The 19,639-nt window shown below is 42.6% G+C and overlaps 2 protein-coding genes across 9 annotated transcripts in view; one reads left to right on the top strand and one right to left on the bottom strand.

Moving 5' to 3' along the window:
- Positions 1 to 8,097, bottom strand: part of UGGT2 (UDP-glucose glycoprotein glucosyltransferase 2) — an 88,266-nt gene extending 80,169 nt beyond the window's left edge. The window contains exons 1-2 of the mRNA XM_070751285.1: positions 7,936 to 8,097; positions 1,737 to 1,819 (exon numbers count right to left, since the gene is read on the bottom strand). Of these exons, the coding sequence (XP_070607386.1) occupies positions 1,737 to 1,819; positions 7,936 to 8,081 (229 nt within the window). The 5' untranslated portion in view covers positions 8,082 to 8,097. The remainder of the gene's footprint in view (positions 1 to 1,736; positions 1,820 to 7,935) is intronic.
- A 10,280-nt stretch (positions 8,098 to 18,377) lies between these two features.
- The window catches only part of MBNL2 (muscleblind like splicing regulator 2), a 65,512-nt gene continuing 64,250 nt past the window's right edge, over positions 18,378 to 19,639 (top strand). For all 8 annotated transcript variants that reach the window (XM_070751283.1, XM_070751284.1, XM_070751282.1 and 5 more), the window contains exon 1: positions 18,378 to 18,585. The gene's annotated coding sequence lies outside the window, so the exon portion shown is untranslated. The remainder of the gene's footprint in view (positions 18,586 to 19,639) is intronic.

Here is a 19,639-nt window from a genome sequence, read left to right as displayed (position 1 = left end):
GGTCCTCTCCCCCTTGCTATTTAACATCTACATGAAACCGCTGGGTGAGATCATCCAAGGACATGGGGTGAGGTATCATCAATATGCCGATGATACCCAGCTTTACATCTCCACCCCATGCCCAGTCAACGAAGCGGTGGAAGTGATGTGCCGGTGCCTGGAGGCTGTTGGGGCCTGGATGGGTGTCAACAGACTCAAGCTCAACCCGGATAAGACGGAGTGGCTGTGGGTTTTGCCTCCCAAGGACAATCCCATCTGTCCGTCCATTACCCTGGGGGGGGAATCATTGACCCCCTCAGAGAGGGTCCGCAACTTGGGCGTCCTCCTCGATCCACAGCTGACATTAGAGAACCACCTTTCGGCTGTGGCGAGGGGGGCGTTTGCCCAGGTTCGCCTGGTGCACCAGTTGCGGCCCTATCTGGACCGGGACTCATTACTCACAGTCACTCATGCCCTCATCACCTCGAGGTTCGACTACTGTAATGCTCTCTACATGGGGCTACCTTTGAAAAGTGTTCGGAAACTTCAGATCGTGCAGAATGCAGCTGCGAGAGCAGTCATGGGCTTACCCAGGTATGCCCATGTTTCACCATCACTCCGCAGTCTGCATTGGCTGCCGATCAGTTTCCGGTCACAATTCAAAGTGTTGGTTATGACCTTTAAAGCCCTTCATGGCACTGGACCAGAATATCTCCGAGACCGCCTTCTGCCGCACGAATCCCAGCGACCGATTCGGTCCCACAGAGTGGGCCTCCTCCGGGTCCCGTCAACTAAACAATGCCGGTTGGCGGGCCCCAGGGGGAGAGCCTTCTCTGTGGCGGCACCGGCCCTCTGGAACCAACTCCCCCCGGAGATCAGAACTGCCCCTACTCTTCCTGCCTTCCGTAAACTCCTCAAAACCCACCTTTGCCGTCAGGCATGGGGAAACTAAATATCTCCCCCTGGGCACGTTGAAGTTATATATGGTATGCCTGTATGTGTGTATGTTAGTATTGGGGATTCTCTTAAACTTGTAATATTTTAATTAATTGGATTGTATTGGATTGTTTTTCACTTGTTGTGAGCCGCCCCGAGTCTTCGGAGAGGGGCGGCATACAAATCCAAATAATAAATAAATAAATAATAAATAAATATTAGAGAACTAAATACTAAGACATATGAAAAACAGTTGCAGAAATTTGGTATGTCTAGTCTAGGACTAGGGAAGATAGGAAAGCAGGGTTCCATTATTTAAGGAGCTTTCACAAGGATGAGGGTGGCAAACTATTTTTGAAAGCACCAGAAAGCAAGACAAGAACCAATGAATGGAAACTAATTAAGGAGAGAACCTACCTAGAACTAAGGATAATTAGTTTAACAGTGAGAACAATCAACTAGTGGAATGCCTTGCCTTCAGACATTATGGGTGCCCCATTACTGGAGGCTTCCAAGAAGGGACCGGACAGCCACTTGTCTGAAATGGTATTGATAACAGGTGTCAAACTCGCCGCGTCTCATTATCGTCAAGTGACATTTCATGACGTTTTCATATCTGTAGAGCTGGGGTGGGTGTAGCCCGCGTATGACATATCTGGCCTGCGGGTCACCCCCGGTATAGATGCTCCTGTTTGTACAGAGAGTTGAACTAGAAGTACTTCAAAGTTCCTTCCAACTTTGTTATTCTATGTTCCATACTGAAATACAGCTTTAAAATATATAGCCATTCATACAAAGATTTGACAACGTATATTGCTTACCTCCTTTCTGATATATTGTTAGCTCTTTCACCGTGTCCAAAAACTGCCAGAATTTCTCATTGTTTTCTTCTGCAATGAATTCACTGTTAAAATGTATATTTCAAAAAATCAATATAGTTCATAACAGATACATTTTTAAAATCTAAATATTTATAAGAATGTACAGGTAGTCCTTGACATATGACAGGTCGCTTAACAACTGTGTGAAGTTACAACAGACACACACAAAAGGTACTTTATACTATCAGGTTCCAAAATTCCTACGGCTGCCTCCTCCCTGAAGTCATGTGACCGTATTTTGGACACTTGGCTATCTGCTCACATTTATGGCTGTTTGTAGCATCCCATAGTCACATGACTGCAACTTACTACTTTTTAAAAATCAAAAACTGGCTTTTACTTAATTTTCTGCACAGACGCTTCATATCAAACAATGCAGCATTCATTTAATAATTATCACAAAAAGCTATAAAATCTGATCCAATCACATGAGGACCATTTTACAACTGTCATAACTTATCATTGTAATGGGCAGGTTCCATTATGGTTGTATTTCGGTGACTATACGTAATCTACCACTGCTTTTTGAAAGCAAACAATAAAATGTTTATTTTGTAAGTCAAAATACTTCATTAAATTTTCTTTATACTTTGCAACCATATAACTTTATTTAGAATGGTTTCTATGCTACAGTCTAATAATTCAAGTCAAAGCGCTGAAAAAAGATATATGTAATTGTACTGTATTGCAGTCAAAAGAACTTAAGGCTTTCAACAGATCTATGATCCTGTAAAATGCATCTTGATAGTTTTCAGTAATCTCAATTCTACTTGAAAGTAATGGCTGTGTGAGAAAATATGCTCAGGATGGTTCTGCAAAGACTTCTACTAGGATCTTTATAGAGGTGCAATTACCGAGTCTAATAATATCCACACTCATAAAAATGATTCAGAATCATAACATTCAATTGGCCGAGAACTCATTAGACAAGTAATATAACCTGGGCTGATGAATACCACAATATGAGAACTATGGAAGTTCTACATACTTTCACACATACAATTATTCGTAACATTTGAGATACTGAATATAGACTGCTAACAGAGACTTGGAATCAAAGTCCGTACAGAGATTTCATTGCATGTTAATTAGATAAAATCCATACGATAACATTTTAATTCACAAAATAATTCTTTTTTTTTTCTGCCTCAAATATCTATTTCGATCTTTCACTGTTCAATGTATATTAAGTGTTTTGCACAGAATTAATTGGCTCTTTTGAGTTTGACTCAGCATGGTTGCATGAACTTGGCTAATTGTAATTTATTCATTATACCTTGAATAATAAATAACCAGTGAACATGATTTGTATATCTAGCCAACAATTGGTCATACTAGTTCAATATGACACCATCTTGCAATTTTTATTTCAGTGATTAACATAGAAACATAGAAGATTGACAGCAGAAAAAGACCTCATGGTCCATCTAGTCTACCCTTATACTATTTTCTGCATTTTATCTTAGGATGTATATATACAAATCCAATAAAATAAATAAAATAAAATAAATATGTTTATCCCAGGCATGTTTAAATTCAGCTTCTATGGATTTACCAACCACGTCTGCTGGAAGTTTATTCCAAGCATCTACTACTCTTTCAGTAAAATAATATTTTCTCAGGTTGCTTAATTTATTCTGTTTTCAATGCGAAGTGGATGGGGACCTGTAACCCTTCAAATACAGTTGCATTACAGTTCTTGGCATCAAACATAATTGTCTGTTTTAGCTAAGCTGATAAAAGCTCAGCTCATTTCTCCTGTCTACCCTACATTAATATTAATAATAATAATAATAATAATAATAATAATAATTTATTAGATTTGGATGCCAACCCTCTCCAAGGACTCAGAGCGGCTACATTAGTAGTACAAACTGCAAAACTAAGTGAACAACTGAATTTTTATTATTTATCTTACTGAAAATATAGAAACTCACTCATTATTAATGGAAGCAAAGTTTATAACCAATATCAAAGTTTTCAAAAGAATCTCAAAGGACAGCTAGCTGACTTGTTTATTGCTAAGACATAGCTTGCATCTATTTTGAGGGCAGTGGAAGGAACAACAAGCTGCCAAACCGTACACCACTGATTGCTAGGCAATACATCATCCGAGCACTAGAGAATATTTCTCAGCTATACAGTATCAAATATTCTTTCACTCTTCGTGGCAAGATGGTTAAATATATAAACATGTGTGTTCATAAACCTATTTATTAAAAGTAGCAATAGGCAAACATCATGTAAAGAACCAAAATCAAGGTACCAACTTTTGAAAAATGAAGATTTTTCCTAGCATTCTGCTACCTTAGAATGTCTTCGACATGTGTGTTATATTATAATTTCTAGTCAAGACAGCTGTTCATCATACTGTGTAAAAATTCTGGGAGTTCATTATATCCAGAAAAAATTACTGGAAAAGAAGTCCTAAGATATTGGAATCAGATTCATAGGACATTCATTCATTCATTTATTAATTAATTAGATTTGTATGCTGCCCCTCTTCCTAGACTCAGGGCGGCTAACAACAATAATAAAACAGCACACAACAAATCTAATATTTAAAATAACTAACATCTATAGCAACAGGCAGTTTCATTAAAAAGATGAAACATGCATTACGATTTCATTGCACCAGCTCTGTGGCTTAGGTGCTACTTGTATTGTTTCAATACAAGTAGAATATAGGCACATTTGGGTTATATTATTGCATTACATGTTTCATCATTTGCCTGTTTTTCTGCACTCAGTAGATCAGTGTTTCCCAACCTTGACAACTTGAAGATATTTGGACTTCAACTCCCAGAATTCCCCAGCCAGCAAATGCTGGCTGGGGAATTCTGGGAGTTGAAGTCCAGATACCTTCAAGTTGCCAAGGTTGGGAAACACTGCAGTAGATAACAATGCTTATAAATTTGAAAAATGAATGAATGAATGACATGTCCCAGGATCATTTGAATTCCACAAATATTGACACCCACCATCCCCACCCCATTACAGCACCTGTTAAAATACCACCTACTCATCACTTTACTGTCTCTTCCTTTTAGTAACAGCAAGATAGAGATTAAAATAAGCATACTGAATGAAGATTGAAGATAGAAAAACTTGGAAATTAGCGCCGTATTTTATGGTATTTAATTAGCAATTTGCAACTTGCAAACTTGTTATTTTGACATAATCTTCCTAAAATTTCGTTATTTGGGATATATCCTGGAATTGGTCCCTCAAACAGGTATGCAATGCAACAAATAAAGACAATACAAAAGATGTATCTGCTGACAAACAATGTATTGAATTTATTTGTTTTTTATTCCACCTTCTCCTCCAAGTAGCTCAAGAATGATCTTACCACTGACCTGCTGAAATGAGTTGGAATGAAAATATTTACTGTATTTTTCAATGTATAAGATGCACTGAGGTATAAGACACACCTTACTTTTGGGGTAGGAAAATAGGCAAAAAAATCTACCTACCAGGTATTTATCTGGCTTCAGTACATTATTTTATCCCCTGGTTAGGGCTGTGATAATGAATAGAAGCCTGCAAAGACTTAGGGCTGAAAAAAACCCTTCTTTGGGCAGGAAGATTCATTAGCACCTAGTTAGGACTGGGGGGGGGTGAAGCTTTGAAAAAGCTACATTTAGAGTACAAGAAGCACCCAAATTTTCATCCTCTTTTAGGATGGGAAAAGGTGTGTCTTATACTCCAAAAAATACAATAGCTCCCAAGCATCCAAATTCCATCCTTAAATCTAATCCAAAGTCATATCCCTCTCTTTGCTTGCTCAATTTTGTGTTTTGTTAGGATAGTCGCAGAAGGTATTCTATCCATGTTGCATAACGCTAGTTTTGGGTAAGGGAGCCACATTAAAGTTTCTACTGTACTTATGGAATCATTTTATATTTTCTGTCAGTCTTCCTTAGCCTGACCTACCTCATGAGGTCGCTGCAGAAATAGGCTTGGAGGAAACCCATGGAGGGAAACAGATTGGTCATCACATGTTTGATATCCTTGCCTACATGATGTGAATAATGTTCCATATGTCCCTTGTGTCATGATGCAACTGATGAAAACTACTCAGTTTGCATGATGCATTTGTATCTTATGTGTAGTTGCTAATGGGAAAGCTTAGAACTATGTTGCCTTCGGCACGACCCAAGATAACCCATAATATCATCTATTATTATTATTATTATTATTATTATTATTATTATTATTATTATTATTTATTGGATTTGTATGCCGCCCCTCTCCGTAGATTCAGGGCGGCTGCAACGTCTTCCTGTCAATGACTACTTCAGTTTCAACCACAACACACAAGCACACAACAGATACAAACCCCAAGTGAACCGCTGCAAACTTCACTGTAGGAAATACAACTTTGGCAACAGAGTGAATAAGGCCTAGAATTCACTACCTGACTCTGTAGATTCATCACCAAACCCCCCAAAATTTACCGTTAGACTGTCCGCTGTTGACCTCACCCGATTCCTAAGAAGTCAGTAAGGGGCGTGCATAAGTGCACCAGTGTGTCTACATCCCTGTCCTAATGTTCCCTCTTATTAGTACCCATCTCATGTATATAAGCAATTTTATATATCCTTCAATACACTAGGGTGATTCGGCACAAAAATATGTAACCCTTCCCTGGTGCAGAGCTGAAAGGATTGGATACTGTAGCCTAGAGGATAATTCTCTGCCTTATAAGGCAAAGGTTGCAGGTTCAAGTCCCAGTGGGTATGGCTAGCTGATGAGGCCAAAATAAGGCCGAAATAGATCTATCCTAGTCTCCCTTAATAAAATAAAATAATAAAATAAAGACCCATGTAAGAGTACTTGAGCTGTACAGGCAAAAAGTGGGATAATACAGATAAACTTTGACTTACAACCACAATTAAATCCGAAATTTCCATTACTAAGCAAGACAGTCCATGAGTTTGGTCCCATTTTACATTTACTCTTTCTTGTCACCATTTACTCTTTACTCTTGTCCCATTTACTCTTTCTTGCCATCATTAAGCAAATCACCACGATTGGTAAGTTAGTAAGTTCTTAAGTGAGTCCAGCTTCCCCATTGACTTTTCTGGTCCGAAAGTTGCAAAGGTGATCAGATGAGCCCGGGACCCTGCAACAGGCATAAATACCGGCCAGTTGCCAAGCGGCCAAATTCTGATCACATGATCACAGAGATACCGCAACGGGCATGTGAACAAACGTTCCTTTTTTTCAGTATCACTGTAACTGTAAGTAGTTACAAGTCGAGGGGTCCCTGTAATGCAACAATAAATATCCTGCATCTCATTTTATTTTTGAGATGTACAAGTTTTTTCGCGTGCCTAAGTGCACGAGGGTGCCTTCCGTCCCCTGTCCTAATGTCTCTTTTATGTTTTTACTAGCTTCATGAATATGAACTCTATTGTTCCCAATGATTATTTCTTCTATCTATATTATTCCTAATGTTTTTCTAATCTTTTATTGATGTATATTACTAAGATTATATCCTCACAAACCTATATTATGTACTAGACCAGGGGTGGGCAATTAATTTTGCCATAGGGCCGCATGAGAAATTGGGATCGTTTTTTTATAATATAATAATTATAATTATATATTATGTTATATTATATTATATATTATATATATAATTATATATTATATCTTGACCACCCAGTTCTTATCTAGAAAAGTTGGACCGACCTCCACGGGCCGGTCACAGACAAGCGGGCAGGCCGCATCCGGCCCTCGGGCCACATCTTGCCCAGGTCTGTACTAGACTGACTAAGTAACTAAATAAATAAATAAATAAAAATAAATAAATGAATAAATAAATAAATGAATAAATAAATAAGTAAATAAATAAATGAATAAATAAATAAATGAATAAATAATAAACATACTAGGCACTCAGTACCAACACATTTGGAAAGCGCTCGCCTAGAGAAGGTTGTGCCAATTTTCACACACGCCTCTAACTTGTTGGATGGACTCTTTTTTTTCTCGCCTCCTCGTTTTTTTTCTACCAATTTGGGGGAAAGGGCAGGCGGCGCTTAGGACACCCGCGGGCCACCCCGATGCCCACCGCGAAAGACGCATTTCTTGAGGGGAGCACTCGGCATTCCCCTCTCCACGCACCCACCTGGCCTCCAAAAGCAGCGGGGTCGCCGCCCACTTGGCCGCCAGTCGGGCAGTCACCGCCTTGCGCGGGGCGCTTTCTGCGCCTTGCCGCCCTAAGCTCAGGAAGAGCATCCCGGTCACAAAAAGCGGCATCAGTCCGGCCACCATCCTGCTGAGTTTTGCCTTTCCCAAAAAAATAAGGAATCTGCCACGCAAAGCTTGTCTCTCTCTCTCGCCAGCCAATCCCTTTTGCGCTTTCCCGGCTTTCCCGCCTCTTTCAACCCAGCCTTCGGGTCTCCAGGTTCCCATTGGACCTTCCCTTGGACCAATCGGCGACTAACGCAACAGCGGCGGAGGCTACAGACTGAAGGTTGCGCGCTGAGTGGAGGAGCCTGAGGGAGAAGGCGGGGGGTGGGGGTGTTGAGGCAGGAGGGAGGGCGAGGGACTCTCCTACCCGGGACCTAATCTTTGGAGCGGGCGGGCGCTTTAGGGCAGGAGATTTGCTCGCGATTTAGGAATTGAGTGCAGAGATTGACTTGCTATTTCCTTTTCTTTCCCTCCCTCCTTTGCAATCATCCTTCTGTTTCTCAGACTCTCAGTAAATTGCCCCGAGGTTACTTTTTTCAGAAGGCAACTGGACTTTCTTGTTTTTACTTTGAAGACGTTTCGCTTATCATCCAAGACGCTTCTTCAGCTCCCACTGGATTTATCTTATTTTTATTTATTTATTTTATTTATTTGTCACACATGTATTGGGTAGTAGTAGTTTATATAAACCATAAGTAAAAAGTAACGATAAAAGAGGACAATAGACAGTAGGATTTTGGTCAGGTAGCAAAAGTTTTTACTGGTAGCAAAATTTTGATATTATTTTTTCTTCTTTTTATCCCTTCTGGACTCTGGGTATGTTTTTCCTATCACAGTACATGAGGTTGAATGTGTATAATTTTAGAAGAGCTGTGCGTGCGTGTGTGTGCATACACTTTATGTAGTAGATAATCATGGGTGGGCTACTGCCCGGACAGGGGTGGGGGTGGGGACACATCCAATTTGCACTGAAAGATGTTGAAACAAAATGCATAAGCCACACCCACAGTGTGGTGGTAAAAATTTTGGCAGCCCATCACTGGATGGTAGGCACACTGGTGTGCTTATGCATGCCCCTTACAGACCTCTTAGAATGGATGGTGAGGAATGGGGGGATTTATTTATTTTATTTTTTATTTATTTATTTATTTTGTTTTGTCCAATACACAATACATATACCGTGTTTCCCCGATAGTAAGACCCCCCCGATTGTAAGACATATGGGGGGTTTCAGGGGGGTTGGCTAATATAAGCCATATCCCGAAAGTAAGACATATGTCTTACTTTCAGGGAAACACAGTACTAAAAGAGAGGGAGGCATCGGAGCAGTTCTTGGCGCTGGCGAAGGAGCTTCGCGCCCAGGAGAGTCTCCCAAACCCGGCGCGGATAAGGACTCCTCGGCCGGCGGAGGAAGCACGGCGGCGGCGGCAGGCTCCGGAGAAGAAAGAAGCGGCGGATAGCTGGCGAGGCGCTGGCTAGAGGGCTGGACCCCGCCGCTTTGCCGCCGCTCTCGCCGCCGGCTTTGCTCTCCCCGCCGCGCCTGGGGCTGCCTGCCTGCCTGCTGCCGTAGCCGGGCTGGGCGCGGGGCATCCTCGGCGTTGGGCAGCAGGCAGGCAGGCAGCCCCAGGCGCGGCGGGGAGAGCAAAGCTGGCAGCGAGAGCGGCGGCAAAGCGGCGGGGTCCAGCCCTCTAGCCGGGCGCCCCCAGGACGCGCATCGCGGACCGGCCCCGCCGCGGCACAAGAGGGATGGAGGCCGGGCCCAACGGGCAGCCGCGCCTGCCGCGCAACGCCGCCTAACGCCGCCCGCCCGGAGGAGAAGAGGCCTCGCCCGGGCCGAAGCCCGAAGACGAGCCGCAGCCTCCGGAGCCGGCCAGCCGGGCGCCCCCAGGACGCGCATTGTGGACCAGCCCCGCCGCGGCGCAGGAGGGATGGAGGCCGGACCCAACGGGCAGGCCCCGCCCCGCCCGCCCGGAGGAGAAGAGGCCTCGCCCGGGCCAAAGCCCGAAGACGAGCCGCAGCCTCCGGAGCCGGCCAGCCGGGCGCCCCAGGACGAGCATCGTGGACCGGCCCCGCCGCGGCGCAGGAGGGATGGAGGCCGGGCCCAACGGGCAGGCCCCGCCCGCCCGGAGGAGAAGAGGCCTCGCCCGGGCCGAAGCCTGAAGACGAGCAACCCCCGGTGGCCGGGACAATATAAGACATACCCCCAAAGTAAGACACAGTGGGGCTTTTGGGGGTAAAAAGATAGTAAGACACTGCCTTACTATCGGGGAAACACGGTAGAAGAGAATAGACATGTAGTAATATATATAAAGAAAAAGATAGAAGAAAATATATAAAAATAGAGGAGAAGATATATGAAAGGAAGAAAAAATATATGATATATAAGATAAATGAAAGACAATTGGACAGGGGACGAAAAGCACAGTGGTGCACTTATGTACTCCCCTTACTGACCTTTTAGGAACCTGGAGAGGTCAATCGTGGATAGTCTAAGGGAGAAATGTTGGGGGTTAGGGGTTGACACTATTGAGTCCGGTAATGAGTTCCACGCTTCGACAACTCGATTGCTAAAGTCATATTTTTTACAGTCAAGTTTGGAGTGGTTAATATTAAGTTTGAATCTGTTACGTGCTCTTGTGTTGTTGCGGTTGAAGCTGAAGTAGTCATTTACAGGCAGGACGTTGCAGCCTATGATCTTGTGGGCAATACTTAAATCGTGTTTTAGGCGTCATAGTTCTAAGCTTTCTAGATCCAGGATTGTTAGTCTATTTATATTCCTTGCAGAATAGCTGGTCATTTGCATCCTTTTAGAGCAGTGTTTCCCAACCTTGGCAACTTGAAGATATTTGGACTTCAACTCCCAGAATTCCCCAGCCAACATTTGCTGGCTGGGGAATTCTGGGAATTGAAGTCCAGATATCTTCAAGTTGCCATGGTTGGGAAACGCAGTTTTAGAGGGTGGTGGAAGTACTTGGGAGGTTTTGCTGTGTCTTCAGGGTCACCTGAGTAGTGTTTTTGGTTCCTGTAATCTGCAAGTTTTTTTCCTCTGGGAATCCATTCCTACACTGGTAATATACCTAATCTAGTTTCAACTCTATATCTTGTTTCAATCTCTTTTCTATCCATGTTTGAATTAAGCTCCAGTACACTTTGGCTTCAGCTCATGTCCACCACATATGATAAAAAGAACCAGGCATTTGATGACATTTCCAACATTTAATAGATTTGCCTTTTAAACATTTTAGCTATCATTTCTGGTGACGTGTCATCTATAAAACATTTTATACATATTTTCTTTATATGCCATTGTCAATTTATAATTTCTTTCCCAAAGCTGCTGCCATTTATCCAATTCTATTGTATATCAAAATTTTCTTGCCCATTTTTATCATTGTTTGTTTCACTTGCTCTTGCTCCGAAATTAATATACAGTAAATAATTATACAATTTTAAATTAATCTTTCATCCATTCCTGTCAATATTTCATCTTATTCTGTTTTTTCTAAATTAGTACCCTCTGTTTTAACATCCCTATCATATCTTGATTGCATTTGCATTCTAATACCCCAGTCCATCTTTATCCCTTGTTACTCCCGTTCTTGAGTAGATTTCAATTCCCCCTTATCATTTAAAATATATTTATATATTTTTCTCTGTATTATACTTCTATACAGCACCTCCAAGGTCAAATCAAATAGTAGTGGGGATAAAAGACATCCTTGCCTTATTCCTTTCATAATATCCGCCTTTTCTGATGAATCTGGATTTTCAATAGTTAGATTGCTAAAGTCTGCTTTGAAGACTTATCTCAGTTCAGAATACTACTATTACATTTACATATTAGAAAGCTGTGTTTTTATAAGACCTTAATTTGTGCCATACTACAGATAAAGTAAACTTGGATGTTGTCCTATCCAGGATGCTTATTGGTTTAAATAAACCACGGAGAGGGGTGGCATATAAATCCAATTAATTAATTAATTAATTAATTAATTAATTAATTAATTAATTAATAGAGGCTTCAAAACTTTCTGTTCAGATTGACAATTTTTTTCTCGATAATACTAGTATTTCCTATCTCTTAGCATTCATTCATTCATTCTCTTGACTTACAGTTACTTAAATCTTTGACAAAACCTATTAATACTAGAGTTGGATATTGTCTTTGTTTTAAATTCCTTGTTTTTCTTTATCCTTTTAACCATGAGATAGTATTTTTAACTTTATCAAAATTTTAGCCACTTCAAGGATATAGCGTTTCTTCTGGCCAAATCTCCCCCAGACACTAAATAATTCATATCCCTTTTTTATTGGCTAACTTGTTCCCCCTATTCAGGAGATTTTAGAGCGTTTAAGTGCTCAAAGAGTAGGCATGGAGATATTCTTGAGAACAGAATGTTCTCGTTTTCAGTTTTTCCTCCTTCATTCAACAAAGAGAAGGAGGAAAAGGAGAGATGAGGCAGATGCTTGCTAAAAATATCACCACATCAGCTACTACGTTATTCTTAGTACTCATAAAATTAAGTGTTTTAATTCTGCCACTGTTCAAGCAATGGCACAACTTAAATTTCTCTTTATTTCCTATATTCTAAATAATTCCTTCAAACTACGTAACAATAATTCAGTTGTTATTTTTATTATAATTTGTGTGCAGAAATGAATGCAAAGATGATAAAGGGACTGGAGACTAAAATTGTATGATGCAATGCACTCTACATGGGGCTATCTTTGAAGAACATTCGGAGACTGCAGGTAGTGCAAAATGCAGCCCCATGTGCTGTCATGGGCCTTCCAAGATATGCCCATGTCTCACCATCACTCCATGAGCTGCATTGGCTGCCGATTAGTGGTCTCTGAATGCAATTCAAAGTGTTGGTTATCACCTACAAAGCTCTACATGTCTTAGGACCAGATTACTTATGGGACCGTCTTCTATCTCATGTATCCCAGCGGCCAGTCAGGTCCCTCAGAGTTGGCCTTCTCCAGGTCCCATCAGCCAGGCAATGCCGTCTGGCAGGGCCTAGGGGATGAGCCTTCTTTGTAGTGGCTCCAGCCCTTTGGAACCAACTCCCTCCAGAGATTCATACCACCCCCACCTTCTTGGCCTTCCGCAAGGCTATAAAAACTCACCTTTGCCGGCAGGCCTGGGACCATTGAGTGCTAACATCTAGCTCCAGCCGAAGATATGAATGTATAATTTATGATGGGATGGCTGGGCCTTCGTGCTGCTCTCAAATTTCCTGGGAAATTTTTCCAGGCTCTGGTTCTTAAGTAGAAAATGGTTCTTAAGAAGAGGCAAAAAAATCTTGAATCTAGAAAAGTTCTTAAGTAGAGGCGTTCTTAGGTAGGGGGTACCACTGTATATTCTATTTTTTGTATTTATCTTTCTTGTGAGCCGCCCTGAGTCTACGGAGAAGAGCAATATAGAAATCGAATAAATAAGCAAGCATACAAGCAAACAAACAGATGTATGCCTAGCCCCGTGATGGCAAACCTATGGCACGAGTGCCCAGTGGCACGTAGAGCCACGTTGCCTTGCATGTGCTGTGAGCCGCCCCGAGTCTACGGAGAGGGACGGCATACAAATCTAATTAATAATAATAATAATAATAATAATAATAATAATAATAATAATAATGTGTGTCACCTGTTCCTCTTCCGGGTTTTGGCCTATGTACATGCGCAGTGTCGGAAACGGGAAGAGCTGGTCTTCAATTTTCCGGCATGAACATGCACACCAGTCAGCTGATCAATGTATACATATGTACGCCAGTAATCAGAAGACTTACCTGAAGTACATTTTCCAATAAGCACATGCCCCCCTGGGCAACCCCTCTTCCTGATCACGGCCCAGATGAGTGTGTGTGTGCATGGCCGGAGTGAGCACATGCATCGGAAGTGCTTTCCTTTTGGCACTCGATGCTGGAAAGGTTCACCATCACTGGCCTAGCCTATTGAAGAGAAGGGTTAGAAGGGACAGGATAATCCACTTCCAGTACTTGAGGGGCTGTCACAGACAAGGAGGGGGCACAAGCACCAGAGGGCAGAATAAGAAGTATAGGGTAGAAACTGATACAGATTCAACCTAGAATTCAGGAGAAATTTTCTGATACTGAGAACATTTAAACAATGGAATAACTTACTTCCCAGAATGCTAGATGCTCCATCGCTGGAAATTTTCAAAAACAGACTGGACAAACTATTTCAGCAGGATGATCTAAGACAGTGATGGCAAGCCTTTTTTTCCTTGGGTACTGAAAGCACATGTGCATGTGCTATCACGCATGCACGAGTGCTCACACCTAAAATTCAGTGCTAGGGGATGGTGAAAATGGCCTCCCCCTGCCCACCGGAGGCCCTCCGGAGGCCTGAAACAGCCCATTTCCCAAACTCTGGTGGGCCTGGTAGGATGGTTTTTCGCCCTCCCCAGGCCCTGGAGGCAAAAATGCCCTCCCCCATTCCCCTGGAGACTCTCTGGAAATTGAAAATCCCTTTGAGTCTCCAGGCGAGCCAAAAAACAGCTGGCCCACACCAGTGTTCCCTCTAATTTTTTTGGGGGGTGGGCGGAAAAGTATAGTGTCTGAGCAGCAGTCCCTTCGGGACTGGGCGGCACAGAAATAATAAGTAAATAAGTAAGTAAATAAGCAAATAAGTAAACAAACAAACAAACAAACAAACAAATAAAAACCCACCCTGTTTTGCCTCAGAGAATTTCAAAATAAAATACTGTACTGTGTGTCTATAACAGTGAGTTCATAATAGGACAAATCTATCAATATCAAAATGCCACTTAAATAGTTGAGCTAGTTTCAAACTAGAGTTTGATTTTCTTTCTCTCTTCCTTACTCCCATTCTTTTTCTTTCTCTTTTCCTTCCTCTCTTTTTTCTATCTGTTTCTCTCTCTTCCTCTCTTCCTCTCTCTCTCCTTCCCTCTCATTCTTTCCGTCTCGGCTTCTGGGCAGGTTTGGAAAACTCTGAGTTGATGATGATTTTTAAGTGAGCAATTGCTCACTGCTCAGCTTAGAGGGAACTATGGCCCACATGCATATGCACATTGGAGCTGAGCTAGGGTAACAGCTTGCATACCAGAAGATATGGCTCCGCGTGCTACCTGTGGCACCCGTGCCATAGGTTCGCCATCACTGATGGAAGGTCAGGGGAGGGCTTAAAAGAATTTGGAGGTCCCTTCCGGACATATGATTCTATGTTCCATATAATACCATATACAGTACTTTCAGAGATTTATAAAATGGGATCAAATTAAGAATGAATTTAAAATTTTGTTATAAAGATAACAAGGAGGGTGGCCTTATGTTTGAACTATTAGCTGTTATCAAGGGTTTGGGGGTTTTTTGCTGGAAATTCCCCCTTCTCAAATTCTGAAATACAGTATAATCATACCCATTTTTGCAATTGTTGTGGCAACTGAAGAGAGATATGGATTTGCAGAAACCTTCTCAATTACACCAGAGTCAGTATCCAGAATAATTCTGTCCAATGTTACAAATGAATTCATCAATGAATTAATCAATTGCTTATTATGGAGACAAGGTTAGCCAGGGCATTTTGCCATTCGAAGTACAAGCAACAAATGTTGGTTGTAAAAATTGTGAAGTACAATAATAATTTTTTGCCTCTTTTCCGTGAGCTCAGGATCAGCTGCCTTCCTCTGCCTAATTATAGGATTTGTTTTTCTCTCAACTGATGGCCTACTGCAACCATTGTAGGACTGGCAGAGCAAGACTAAACAGCTGGTCTTAATTCACCAATTTGTGTTTGTCATTCAAAGCAACAAAGCTTGGGAAGCATCATCTGCTAAGGGGGTGGTTCTGAATACCACTAAATTGAATTTTGTTTCTCCCTTGATATGGGGAAACTGATTACTGTTGTTTCGAGAAAAATATCTTTTTGTTGTCTTAAAAAGCAATAAAAATAGGAATGGGCAGAGAAGGAAGGACATAACCATTATGCACTGTGATTTATTATTCAATATACATCTCTGCAAAAGGGAAGGTGGTTGATTTGACTTGCTTTTCATTTCCAGTTAATAAAAAATGTGAAATGCACTCCTGCGCACTAAAAAGATAAGAAGGAAGGACGAAAGTTTTGCATGTTTATGTCCTTGCAAGATGCGTCCTTGGCCTTCATTTTCAAGCCTAGGCAGGATTCCCTTGGGTACCATTTGTTGGGGGTCAAGGGAAAGGGAGGGTTTTGCCTTCTCTTTCTGCTCAAGATCCCCATGTACAATCGGTGGGCCACTGTGTGACACAGAATGCTGGACTCGACGGGCTTTGGCCCATTCAGCTTGGCTCTTCTTATGTTCTATGCACTTCATGTTATTATTCGATGGAGCCATTAGCAATTTGCTATTTATCTTCTGTCTGAGGGGGTCCTTGGTGCTTTCTGTGCTTTTTCTCTTGCTGACCTTTTACTACCCAAATTAGGTAATCAGCAGTGATGACATTATCTAGTTTGGCAAGAAAACAAGCAATTTCAGAGAACACCAAGGAATGCTCTTGTTTATTTTTTCAGTTTATTTATTTATTCGAGTTAACCCGAGCTACAAATATTTGTTTGTTTGTTTGAATTCTATACTGCCCAATCCCATTGGGACCCTTAATTAGTTATCTTATACTGTATTTACATGACTGATGAGACAACATTTGGAATACTGTGTTCAGTTCCGGAGATCTGGTCAAAGCAATATAAACTGTAGTTTAATATTTCCAAATGTAAAATAATGCACTTGGGGAAAAGGAATCCTCAATTTGAATATTGTATTGGTAGTTCTGGGTTAGCAAAAACTTCAGAAGAGAAGGATTTAGGGGTAGTGATTTCTGACAGTCTCAAAAAGGGTGAACAGTGCAGTCAGGCAATAGGGAAAGCAAGTAGAATGCTTGGCTGCATAGCTAGAGGTATAGCAAGCAGGAACAGGGAGATTGTGATCCCGCTGTATAGAGTGCTGGTGAGACCACATTTGGAATACTGTGTCCAGTTTTGGAGACCTCACCTACAAAAAGATATTGGTAAAATTGAATGGGTCCAAAGACAGGCTACAAAAATGGTGGAAGGTTTTAAGCATAAAACTTATGAGGAAAGACTTAATGAATTCAATCTGTATAGTCTGGAGGACAGAAGGGAAAGTGGGGACATGATCTAAACACTTAAATATGTTAACAAGTTAAATAAGGTTCAGGAGGAAAGTGAACCCAAGAAAAAGGGGGCACAATCTGAGGTTAGTTGGGGGAAAGATCAGAAGCAACGTGAGAAAATATTATTTTACTGAAATTGAAGAAGATGCTTAGAACAAACTTCCACCAATGTGGTTGGTCAATCCACAGTAACTGAATTTAAACATGCCTGGGATAAACATATATCCATCCTAAGATAAAATAGAGGAAATAGTATAAGGGCAGACTAGATGGACCATGAGGTCTTTTTCAACCTTGTAAGTTTCTATGTTTGGCCATAACATTGAACATAAGCTAAAGAGGACATACAGAATATGCATTTGAGACAAGTCTGATTTTCAACTACTGTACCACTTTCCTAGTATTTCTGGCTTTTTTACATCCTTTTTGATCATCCTACTTCCATCTGCCACAACTGCATTTATGGCCTGGGTGCCATAAATTTACATCTTTGATGGCCAATTGTATAAATTGTGTGTATGTATATGAGTGTGACTGCCATTTCTTATACATTTTTAAAGGGGTTTTAGTTTGTTAATGTTTTAGCCTTAGATATGTTCGACTTCTTTTACTGTTTTCTTTTAAAGTTCTTTTTTTACTGTTTTCTTTTACTGTTTTACTGTTTTCTTTCAATGACTTCTTTTACTGTTTCTTTTAATGTTCGACTTCTTTTAGTGTTTTGTATCTATTTATTCATACTGTTGTTATAAGCCGCCCTGAGTCCTTCGGGATTGGGCGGCATAGAAGTAGAATAAATAAATGAATAAATCTGTACTCCATGGAGCAAGCTATGCGTTTATTCGGAGGAGGATCCGAATACATTTGGATTTAATAGGCAAAGTCCTCCTCACGCAGGGTAATGCTCTGCCCGAAAAAATCCAAAGGCGGCCGGCCATTATTATCTTCGCCAATGCGAAACTTCGTCGTTCAATTCTCCCCCTCTTCCCCGTCACGATTGCTAAAAAAATCCCTCACAAGTCCCACTAAGCATACTTGGGACGCCCGCGGGGCGAAGGCCGCGCGCGCGGGGGCGGTGAGGGGAGAATTTACGCGCCAGGGACGAAGCGCAGGACGCGGCTCCTTTCCCCTCAGCGGTGCCAGGCGGGCAGCCCCGTCCGCGGTTCACGCCGCAACGCGTCTCGTGGGCGGCCTCATCATGGAGGCTGCTGCGGTTCCGTGAAGAGGAGGAGCAGGAGGGGAGGGAGGGAGGCGGGCGGCACGGTCGCCTCAGCTCAGCCCTTCCAGAGAGAGGCGAAAGGCGGCCTGGTTCAGCCCGTCTCCTCCAGCTGCTGCTGCTGCCTCCGCCGCTCCCGAGAGAGCGCGCGCGGGGCCGGTTCTTGCGGTTCGCGCCGAACCCCCCCAGCTTCCCAAACGGTCGGGTTTTTCCTTCGCAGGTGAGGGGGGAACGTGGGCAGGCCTGAGGGCGAGGTTGGCCCGTTAGCTTTCCTCGGACTGTGGGCGAAGGGCAGGAGACCGGGTGCCCTTCGAGTGCCGCCCGGGGATATCTATGTGGGACCAGGTGTGGGTGGCGGGTTGCTGAGGGGACGCAGCCTTTTTTGGGTGGGTGCCGTGAGTGTGTGCGTATTGCTAGGCCGGTGCGCTCCACGGATACTATGGAAATGGTTTGCAGGTTCCGTGCGTAATCCGGGCGCGGAAGGGCGAGTGGCGTTGTTGCCAGGCGTCGAGTCTGCTTTCCATCTTGAGCGCTCGTGCCGAGGCTCGCTTTGAGGAGCGAGGGAGCCCGTCAGGAGAGTTCGCGTCAAGGTGCCGCCGCCACTGGTTGAACCTCCAGCCGGCTGAGAGTCCCTGACGATTGGCGGGTCTGGGTTTTTTGGAAGGGGTTTTTTTTTTTTGAGAGGCGGCAGAACGGAGCGCGCGGCCCTTTCTTTCCCTCATTCCGGTTTTGTGTTTACGGTCCTAACTCTTTTTTTTTTCTGTGTAAAATTGACGGTATTATTTAAAAGATGCCTGCAGGCTAAGGAACGAGGACGTGTCGTCCTCGACTTACGACCGCGAGGGAGCCGAAAATTTCTGATGTGGAGTGAAACGTGGCTTAAGTGATTTTCTTTCTTTCTTTTTTCCTTTTGGCCCCGTTTTGCGACTTTGCTTGCCACATAGTTGTTGAAAGGATTCGCTGCGCTTGGGAAGTTTAGTAACCCGGTTGCTAAGTGAATCTGACTTCCCCCGTTGACTTAGCTTGTCACAAAATGACCCTGATATACTGCAACTGGTCATAAAAAGGAATCGGTTGCCAAGTGTCTGAATTTTGATCAGACACTGCTGGGCATTGCAATGCAGCCGCAGGTGACCAGCGCGCATCCGAGCAAGATTTTGCTTCTGCGCATGCGCGGGAAGCAAGATTTCCCAAGGGGATGCATGTGTGTGCTTTTTTTTTTTGCTTCCGCGCATGTGGGAAATCGCCAAAATCTCTCTTGCGCACACATCCCC

The sequence above is a fragment of the Erythrolamprus reginae genome, chromosome 4 (genome assembly GCF_031021105.1).
Source record: "Erythrolamprus reginae isolate rEryReg1 chromosome 4, rEryReg1.hap1, whole genome shotgun sequence".
NCBI lineage: Eukaryota > Metazoa > Chordata > Lepidosauria > Squamata > Dipsadidae > Erythrolamprus > Erythrolamprus reginae.
This window is presented reverse-complemented; position numbering and strand designations above follow the sequence as displayed.